Source organism: Eucalyptus grandis, chromosome 6 (assembly GCF_016545825.1).
Source record: "Eucalyptus grandis isolate ANBG69807.140 chromosome 6, ASM1654582v1, whole genome shotgun sequence".
NCBI classification, from domain to species: Eukaryota; Viridiplantae; Streptophyta; class Magnoliopsida; order Myrtales; family Myrtaceae; genus Eucalyptus; species Eucalyptus grandis.
The window spans coordinates 39,686,345-39,697,465 of NC_052617.1; the positions used below are offsets into that span (position 1 = coordinate 39,686,345).

General features: G+C 39.1%; 1 protein-coding gene across 1 annotated transcript; it reads right to left on the reverse strand.

Moving 5' to 3' along the window:
- Positions 1–5,653: 5,653 nt before the first annotated feature.
- Positions 5,654–10,294, reverse strand: LOC120294475 (receptor-like protein 43). The gene is made up of 4 exons (XM_039314564.1): positions 10,195–10,294; positions 7,383–7,598; positions 7,079–7,314; positions 5,654–6,355 (listed from the first exon to the last, which is right to left on the reverse strand). Exons 1-4 carry the CDS (start codon positions 10,292–10,294, stop codon positions 5,654–5,656), a joined length of 1,254 nt encoding a protein of 417 aa, XP_039170498.1.
- Between the last annotated feature and the right edge of the window lie 827 nt (positions 10,295–11,121).

Below are 11,121 nucleotides of genomic sequence, written 5' to 3' on the forward strand. Positions count from 1 at the left end.
ACCACACAGGCAAAGTTTTCACTCTCTGGGCGTTTGCTATCGGCAATTTTTGTAATTGTACTCAACCTTGGAAATAATAGATTTTCCTTTTCTAGAATCCACCAGAACATCTCTTTGACATCACTGAATTCGTATCTCTTGCTTTGGTATTGCACTAATATCTTTTAAGTGATTGAAAATGAGAAGTGGAGCATTTGCTGTTGGTGCTTCAATATCTGCAATTACCATCATTTTCACATGGAAGGTTCTACTCTTCAAGAACAAGAAAGATTGTGGAATTGAGCACCTGATGGAAATCCATGGATCTCTCGATCCAAGAAGATACCGATATACTGATTTGAAGAAAATGACAAAATCATTTTCAGAGAAACTTGGTCAAGGAAGATTTGGTGCAGTGTATGAAGGAAAGATCAAAAGATGATTGTCTTGTGGCGGTGAAAATTCTAATAGATTCGAAAAGTGGCCTAGAAGAATTTATCAATGAAGTTGTGAGCATTAGTAGAACTTGTCACATTGATGTAATCACTCTCTTAAATTTTTGTTACAAAGGGAAGAAAAGAGCTCTAACATTCGAATACATGCCTAATGGTTTGTTGGATAAGTTCATATATTCAGGAAGAGTTTTAAATATGAGTAATTCCTTGGAATGGAAGATACTATATCAAATTGCAATTGGCATTGCTCATAGGCTAGAGTATCTACACTGAGGCTGCAATATTAGAATATTGCATTTCGATATAAAAGCTTAGAATATCTTTTCTCGATCGAGATTTTATCCCCAAGATTCTGGATTTCAGCCTTGCTAAACTTTGTCATGGGCGAGAGATTGCTATATCAATACCTAGCATGAGAGGAACAATTGGGTTTATTGCCCCAGAAGTTACCTATAAAAAATCAGAGTAGAATGGGACAGAACCAAAAGTTCTAACACTTTTTATGAAATGAAAAATGTTTACGGTAGAATTGGAACTATGCTAAAATAAGGGGTTTTCTAGAGTATTAGGCCTGCCATAAATACTGTATTTTAATTGTAAAATTCAGCTTTTTACCTGCACCACACGCCATCATCTTAAAGCAATTCAATTAGTTTGTAGTTTTGCTTGCACCCATATAGACGGGTCAATTCATATGCCCAAATTACTGTCCAATCTTTTAATCACGAAATGTTTGATCCGCATCCTTAAGTAGTCGCGCTAATTTTTTCCGCTATGGCGTGTTTTCTGTAAAAAAATCATAGACTAAGAAAAGAAGCAACGCATAAAATATAATAATCTACAATTCTACATCAGGTATAACAAGTCATTGTGAGTTCTACTTTGTAAAAAGTAATTAAATTTTAATATAGTGGGAAAAGAAGGAAATGAATCTTTGGAGTAGGTCTAGACGAGGAGAAATTAGGTGGGTTTGAAGCAGTACATTCATTATGAACACAATTAGAAATTTATAACATGGTTCTTATCATCCTAGCATCGCAATGCTGAAGACTTGACTGGCTTTCACGACTTGACCAATTTTAAGCATGGTTCTTATCTTCCTACCATAGGAAAGAAAGAAGAAAAGCATATTGCAGAATTGGTACTAAAGTTGGGAATGACCGGCTCCAACGACCAATTGAAGTCTCTGGTTTAATAATTTTTTTAGCTTACTTCCAAGATGTATTGGACCAAAAAAGGTCTTTGCTTAATGCTTTCTTTTAGCTAACTTTCTTGCGGTAACTCGGGGTCCATTAATAAATTCAACGAAGAAAAACAGTCTTGGTAATTCGGTAGCCATTAAACAAATTCTTGTTTTATTAATTCGGTGATCATAACCATTACATGAATTCAACTATATAACGTTTTTAATTCCAAAATGCTTTTAAATTCAATGGTCATTGCCCTTAAATAATTTTAACTATAATACTTTTAAGAAAAAATTATTTAAAAATTCCAAAACATATTACACAGATCATTATTTAGTTTAAATTTTTTCAATTTGGTTAATATAACCTTAAAATTTTTGACGATTTTCAATTAGTTTATCTGGCCAAAATCGTTTATATGTAGGACTAGTCAGCTTTGCTCATCTTACGTGACACTATTGATAATATGATGCAGACAAATTTGTTTCTTTCTTCTTTAACTTTTCAGTCTCCTAGTGATGAACTGAAGTGCTCCATTGACAGCTCTTCTTCTCCGCCGTCCCCTGTTCCCTCCGCCCTCCTCTATTTGCGGTCGAGCCCGACGACCTGAGATCTAGGCCACGCTATACGACCTTGAGCTCTGCCGCAGAGCCGTGCCCAAGCTCAAGATTTGGCTTTTGGTTCAGTGGTCATTGAAATTTCTTTTTCATTTTACAATAATTCATGGGGTACTTCTTTTAGTGGCGGTCTAACTTTTTCATTACCAACCTTTTCCTTGGAAATTAATAAGATACCTTTTACCAAAACTTGATCTTTAGTTTCTTATGAATTGGGTTCAATTGTAATTCAGACACGAAAAATAACAAGGATCAAGAATAATAAAGGAAAATAAATGCAAATAGTAAAAACTAAAATAAATTGATAACTGAAACTGAGAAATACATAATTTTTTGTTGATGATCGTGGATGCTCTACAATGCACACGCACTAACTTTTATAGTCTACACAAAAGTAACTGCTAATAAGTAGATAATATTTTTCATGCGGTTACAAACAGTTACAATTATAATCATTAAACTTTATGCTCTATGATCCCACGTCACCATATTGACAATCGATTACAACTCTTCAAATGTCGCTGGAATTAACTACCAATCATATATTCATATTCAATTGGCCTCCTCAGTTGTCTCCTCTCGTTTCGTGTCCAACACTTAGTAATAATCGTCAACAATTGCCATCCTACGTCAACAGCTCTATATCATGGTCATCATTAATCATCATGATCACCAACAAGCGATTTCCGTCAAATAGTTTCTCGCGCCGTTGAAGCATCATCAAGCATTTATAATGAAAACAGAAAAGGTGTGCTGACATCGAGTGAATAATGTGAGAACAAAAGAAAGTAATAAACAAATTCATGCGGCTGCATAAATCAGGAGTTGTCCCAGATCAGTCATATGTTACCTTTTTCAGCATAACCAACTAATCCTTTAATTATCGAGCAGTGCCCAAGCCCTTAAAAGTTAAAACACCACCCCGTGCGTATCTTGTCCTTTCCTTTTACAGCCTTTACAATTCTGTGGCGCGGCTGCATTATTATATTCAAATGAGATCGAGAGAGAAACTATTGCATCAAAAAGACTGCGCCATTTAATATGTTGCCGAAGTGTTCTTTATTTATTTATTTTTGGTCGGAATGTTGCCAAAGTTCACAAGCACCCATTTAAAAACTTAGACCACCCAGAACTACTAGTCCAAACCAAACTGCAAACCTTACCAATGAGAAGATATTATTCATTAGTATGCCGTGGCAATGACAAGCATTCTGAGACATTTTCCATAAATTAACTAGGACTTGATATACGACAAACCCATATTCTCATTACTCGCCAAGATAAAAGAATTCCACAATTGTGGGAAAGCTTCACATAGCTTAATTGGCCAAAGTTTAGCTTGAGTTATCTCATAGCAGAATATCGGCCTTTCACTTTTCTCTCTCTGTATCTCGTTCTCGATTTCTCTCGTTTGCATGATTCTTCCGGGAAGGCTGATGCTGTTTTCAAGTCTTCTTGTTTATTTGCCCTTGTTATTTTTTCACGAACGTGTCGTCTGCACCAAAATAACACGTTTGCATGGGAAAAAGTAATTTTCCTCATACAATCTGATGAAGCAAGGAATTCACGAGTGATAACTGAAAGAATTTTAATTGGTTTTTCCCTCAAACAATTGTTGATATGTTTTCTTTTCCTTATAGAATTCGAGAAAGATAGGAACTAAAATGGGTGCTAAGATAAGGTGGAGGTCAGGGTGGACGTCGAGAGCGTTGTGGCTGAGGATCAAATGACATAATTCAGGAAGCAAAATTGCGCGATCAAAAGAAGCGGCATTAGGAGGGACGTGAGCATCATCAAGAAATAGGAGAGGGGTCCGGAATGGCATTCTTAGAAATAGGCGAGGAATTGGGAACATGTTCATTAATCGGTAAAGGTAGAACAGAAGATGCACATATAGACGCAATTACTTGATTAGGAAAGTGAACGCTTGGTGAATATGAAGATCCAAACACGATTAGCCCTACTCCCTGAAGGATGACAATTGAAAATACATTGACGAGTAATAGACGAAAAACTAATGTTAGACGGTGAGGTGTTACTGGCATGACAAAGACATCCAAAGACCCTTCGTTGCGTGTAAAGTAGGTGTTTCACGAAGAAGCAACTCCTACGGTGACGATTAACCAAACATGACGGGGTCAAGAATACAACTAATCCTATGGTGATCCTCCGCGAGAGATAATTACCAACTAATCCTCTTTTTTATTTTTTATTTTTTATTTTTTATTTTTTATTTTTTATTGCATACTATTATCTTGATAATCTTTATTAATTGAAAGGTTGTATTTGTTTATTCGGTATATTCAGAAATGATAAAATTCGGATTATCAAAAAGTTAATTATTATTTTTATTTTGAATTTTTATATGTATTTTCAAGATAACCTTTAAAAACGTACCTATTCACTTGCAACATTTTCTGAATGGTTGCCTCTACTCATTAAAACTAAGATAAGTACGTCAGTTTTAGAATGAATAAAAATGAAGTCTTTTTGAGTTTTTCTTTCCAAAAATACATCAATCATTTTAATTATTTTTCTTAAGAGACTCTGGACAAACACTAGAATTACTATTTAGTATTTTCAGTCGAGATTGTGTTGTATCTTAGAGGTAATTTTTTAGTGACCATTAACAACGTTGTGGGGTAAATAATTCCTTAAAAAAAGTGATATCACACATTAAAATTTGATTTCATTGTTCTTCCCAATCATTCATCATATTTGCCCCCACGGTAACTTTCAAGTCCCTTAACTTGTGATTTGTGAAACAGCCCCATGAATTATGTTTACGATGACACCTATTAACGTCTCCAACGTTGCTCTTTGGCTTGCAACTGAGTTGCCGGTGTCGATTTTTCTAATGAACAACGACGACGAAGGCTTCACAGCTTAGATGGGGTTTACGATTATCATCTTTTTTGTGTTTTTGCAACATTCAATGAACTTTTTTTGTATGGAATATTACTTTTTTGGAGTTATTCGCAACTTTTTACGTAGTCCTAAGATTCACCATTCGTGTGAACAAGTCACACCATTGGGCAACACTGTTTTACACTTAATAATCTTTTTTTTTACGGCAACACTAATCCGCTACCATGGCTAATATGTCGTGCCATGTTTCCCTGGAGGAATCGATCCTATTAGTTGATTGGAAGAGACATTTAGGACCTCCAGAAATGTGAGTTTTGTCAATTCGATTGGTATTGCCCCGCTAAGATCATTTGAAGAAAGATCCAGCCATTCAAGCTCGGAAAGGTTGCCCAAAGATGATGGTATATGGCCTTCGAGATTATTATGAGAAAGGTTGAGCCCCTTCAGTAATCCTAGCTCTCCCATTACATCCGGAATCCTTCCCTGGAACTTGTTGCTTGATAAATCACTGGTCGTTCGGGTCACTAGGATTTTAGGGAGATGCACTTCAAGTCCTTTCATCTATCACATTTATGGAATCCTGGTAGTAACCTTGGTCCATGTATCGCAACTTGGATCCATCTTGATCAGTCGATATCATTGCTTTCAGATTTACAAAGTAGGTGCTGGGCAAAGGACCGGTGAGCTCATTGGAGGAAAGGTCAAGAATGCGCAACTGCGGAAAGGGAAATTCAGTTCTAGGGTTGCCTATGGAGCCGTGAAGTCTGTTCGATCGCAAGACCAAGACCCGCAGGCTAGGAAGTGTTTCCAACCATCTTGGGAAAGTGTCGTTCAACTTGTTACCACTGAGAACTAGCGCTTCAAGTTGCGTGCAATTGATTACAGAGCGTGGCAACAGGCCTTCAAATTTGTTTCCATTGAGGTGAAGACTTCTCAGGACAGCATTTTTGCCGAATGTGAGTGAGATAGTGCCGAAAAGTCCATTTTCTTGCAAATCCAACAATAAAAGGCTGTCGCTGATGTTCCCTAGACATTGAGGGATTGTTCCAGTGAAATTGTTGCCAGAGAGGTCAAGAATTTGTAGGCCCTTCATTTCACAAATAGAGCCAGGGATATAGCCACTCACTCGATTGCTAGCCAGCGAGAAGATGAGAACCAAATTCGGGAGTGATGGTGGCAGAAATGGCCCTTGGATCAAGTTTGAATTCAGGTCGATGATTATAAGATTTTCCATGGAACTTGTTCGAAGCTAGTGAGGAAGTTGTAAGACACATCTAAGATAAGACAATGACCTGGTCCCAACATCCCACATCCATGGTGGGATATCACCGTGGATTATGTTGCGCGACAGGTCTATCCACCCCATGCTGGTTGAATTTCTCAAAAATGCAGAGATTGCAGTAATATTGCACCCTGAAAGACTGACTTTTGAAAGTTGCGGCAAGACAAAATCGACATTTTTGCTATTGCTCAGTGACAAAATGTTGTTCGAAAGATCAAGATCTGTTAGACTTCTGAGTCTCGACAGCAATCGTAGGTCTAAAACACTGTTCAGTTTATTTCCTGAGATACTCAAATGGGTGAGGTTCCCCAGCTGAAAAATCGAGCTTGGGATTGAGCCACGCAACTGATTACCACTCAGGTCAACATGGACTAATGAGGGTGCGGCAAGGAACTTGCCTATGTGACCACTGAGCCCATTTTTACTGAGGTCTAGGCTCGTCAAGGACGGAAGAGAGAACAGTGATGATGGTATAGACCCGCCAATGGGGTTATTCGAAATGTCGAGTCGGGCTAGATTGGAAAGATTTTTTATGCTCGGAGGAATGGGGCCCGCGAAGTGGTTATGTGAGAAAAGCAGTTGTTGAAGTTGTGTCTTGTTGTCGAAGACATCGGGTATTGGACCTCCGAAATTTTTGGAGGCAAGATTGAGCAGAATGAGCCGATCAAGGTTGGATAGAGTCGGAGGAACCTGACCACTAAGCTCATTGAATGAGAGTTCCAATCTGGCGAGTCGTGTTAGGTTACCGATTGATGATGGAATGGAGCCATTGAAATTACAATGGTATAGCCAGAGTATCTCCAGAGAATGAAGGTCGCCAATGGACTCTGGTAATACCCCAGAGAAGCCCGTGGAGGACAAGTCCAAAACCTTCAGAGAGCTATTCCAAGTTGATTCGGGTAAGTAACCCGCAAGCTCCTCGTTGCCTGATAAATTGAGACATGTCAGCTTTGGCAAAGGAAAATCTTCCCTGCTAACGTGCCGTGCAAATTACAGGAACTGAGGCTGAGGACTTGCAGAGATGGAGACAGATTCCTCAAGCCACTCACGTCAATGCCAGACATGTTTAACCCATCGAGGATGAGGACTCTTAACTTGGTCAAATTTTGAAGCAGCGTGTTTGAATTCGACTCTGATGGACTTTCTGCTTTGTGAGGAGAAGAATGATTGAGGGAACCCAACGTGGATACTTCAATGCTGTTTGATGACCCTGCAGAAGAATAGCAGGTCGGGTTTGGGGGCAAGCAGTTAAGTTCAAGGCTAATCACATGACCTGTCATATGATCGCACGTGACTCCGTCCCACAAGCAACAATCTGTGTCAGCGTTCCAGGAAACCATATTTTTTTCACTGAGCCAAATGTCGTCCATTTGACAGAAGAAGGATGTCGAATTATTCGGCACCATCGCATTCATGAACAGAACTAGGTCAGACTTCTGATCAGGACGACAGGGCACAGCTGCCCCAAGAGAGGAAGGAGAGAAAAAGGATGAGTTAAGGGCTTGTATTCCAATGAGGAATGAGAACGGAAACAGCATAATCAGACAAGATCCTACCAAGCGTTCCATTTTTTATTTAGAGTGTGAAGTGCAATAGCAGGCTGTGATATCAACGTTTGGCAGGTTGGCTTATATAGATGCTTTGGTTACTGCTGTTGAAAGCGCCCCCTTAAAATTTTAGAGATTTTTCATGGACTATTAGGTCTTTGTTTGAGATTTTACATTACTCCACGAAACATTGTATCGCATAAGGTAGGAAATTCCTCTGTAGTTTTCCACAACCACGCACAATCATGGAGGGACTCATAGTAGCCTGCCGTCAGCTGTTTATTCTTTTAAATGTGAATCGTGCTCATTCTGTGCATGTGATTCTTCATTGATGGGTCAAAAATTAAATCACCATTAGGATCATTGAGCATGAAACGCAACCTGGCATTTGTAATATTGAAAATCCCAGGAGGAGATGATCCAACATTCTCCCAAATACCGAAGGCAATCCTACAAAAGGGATGAGAAATAAAATGTCGTAGAGGCCACTGTAAGTGACAGAACACCTTTGCTCCAACCCGAAGTGAACATCGGACAGTATCTTTGCTTTTGGACTTAATGTATCCAGCATCGGTTGCTCTTTGTCTATTACCAAACAGAAAGATACTGCTTCTTCTCGTTGATTGATCCATCGTACATTTATCCTTTCCTTAAGGTAGATTTGCTTCTTGTTGCGTATGACGGTCGAGAGAGAGGGACGTTTTGCTAGCAACGAGGCTCCATTAAATGACGGGGGACTAGAGGTTCAGCAAATCCTTACGTCATTGTTCTGACATCAGGATCCCTCGAGTATCGCAAGCGAAATGACGGTTACCCAAACCACAGACTTTGTGCACATAAACCTAACTTTTGGGTTGTTAAAGTTTGTATAAACAAAATGATGTTGGCGATTAGCATAATTTTAATTGGGCCTCACTGGAGCCGTTGCGAAATCCGAATGATGTCTCTGTTTCGGACATTGATCTTATGTTACATTAGACAAAAGTCAAATTTCTCATAATTCAATATTCAGGTAGGAAGAAAATTGTTAATAGTACATAATTGGATCGAATGGAATCATACTAGAGTTGACTAAACTCAATGTTGGGAACGATTTGTCAATATATGGTCGGCGCCAATGTTGACAAATTCTTTTTATTTTTCTGAATTTATAATATTTTTGATTTTTTCTTTTCTTCATCAGTTGTACCTTTTTCTTTTTATTTCCCTTCTTCTTCCATTGGAGACCGAGGAAAAAAAGAAAACTTTTTTAGCTTGATTAGCGTTGATTACAACCTATTTGTTTTAGCTTAATTAAAGGTAACAAATTCTTTTATTTTCCATTTAATATTTACAATAATACTCAAATTTCAAAAAAAAGTTATAGAAAATTATATGTGAATTTAGGCATCTATATTTTCAATTTGTGGAAGTTTCTAGTGTTCGGGATTCATTAAAAATAATTAAAGTGTGTAAATTGCTAAGTATTTCTTAAAAGAAAGGAAAGACTAATACTCTATCAATATTGACTCTTGCGCCCTAAAAGTGATGTTAAAAGGCTTCATCTCATGTCTCGTTCGGATCTTGGGATCTCGAGATGTAAAATGATTAGAGGATACTCCTGATAATAGGGTAGGAAAAAGGAGTGTACTAATCAAGTTACAACACCTGTGAGTATCGTAAGAGGCCCGTGTAGGGGAGAAATTCCCTTTTCTTAATCATGTAACCCTTCAACCACGTCGACGATCCAAGAAAGTTCATGGTTTGGATTGCTAAGTATTTATTAAGAGATGGGAAAATCCCAAATAGAGACCCAAAGTACCTTCATTTTCTTAAAAGAGGACCGTAAGTGGAGTTTGTCTCAAATAAGGACCTAAAGTGATTATTTAGTCTCAAATAATGACCCCACTCGCTGGCCAGTGAACAGATGCATCTTCGATGCATATTCCAATGGCCCGATCATGGGTATTTTTGTCCAAAAAAATTATTTTTTTCATGTTTTGGTTGTCCTGTTTTTTTTTTTTTTTTTTTTTTTTTTTTTGGGTCAATGGTTGTGCTATTCATCATCTTCTTCGTCCCCTGTTCGGCTTCTTCTTGCCTAGATCAAGAACATTGGACTCAGGAAGGGTTGATGAGGGCTCGACGCCCATCACCGATAGTGGGCGAGGGTCGCCGAGCCCTCACCGGCCGCAAGCCATCGCCGGCCCTTATTTGTGAATGATGAGGTGGGCGAGCTAGGGCCAATGAGGGGCGATCTCGCTAATTGCCGCGAGGGGCAACCTCCCCCGCCTCTGCTCGCCATTCCATCAACAACCTTGTCTTCTACCGGGACTACAATTGGGACGCCGACGTTGCCTTCTTCGTCCCTTCCTTCCACCATTGCTCTCAGATTGACGACTTCCCTGGCTACCCCTTGGCCCTCGAGCACCTCCCTATATGGTCTCGATTTGGATGGCCCCCCTCCCCCGCGGCCAGTGAGGGCTTGACAACCCTCGCCTGCTATCGGTGATGGGCATCGAGCCCTCACTAGCCCCAGGTGAGGCCAACCCTCGCTAGATCTGGGGAGGGTCGGCCTACAGGCCCTCAGTTGCAGCCAATGAAGGCTCGCCCGACTCGCTCATTGCCGGTGATGGGCGTCAAGCCCTCATCAACCCTTACCAACGGCCGACGCTCGTTGGCCTTTCTACAAGTCTAGTGTTCTTGATTTGGGCAAGAAGAAAATGAATAGGGGATGAAGAAGACGATGAATAGGACAATTGAAAATGAAAAAAAAAAATAGACGAAAATACCCTAATCAGGCCATCGGAATACGCATCGGAGATGCATTTATTCACTAGCTGGCTAGTGAGGTCATTCTTTGAGATTGAATGACCACTTTGAATCCTTATTTTAAATGGATTTCACTTCAAGTCATTTTTTTGAGAAAAATGAGGGCAATTTGAATCTCTATTTGAGATTTTCCCTTAAGAGAGAGGAAAAAGTAATACTCTATCCATATTGACCCATAGAAAATTTAGAGACATGATAATTATTCTATCCAAAAACACAGCATAATGCCTCCCTGTTCAAAAAACCACTGATTGCGGATTTGACAACTTGCAAACGAATCTACGTTGTTTCCCTCCGAAGGAGAAGATTCTTTTACTTGATTAGCGTTGATTTAGGATCAATTTGTTTTAGCTCAATTAAAGGTAATAAAAATGTTTT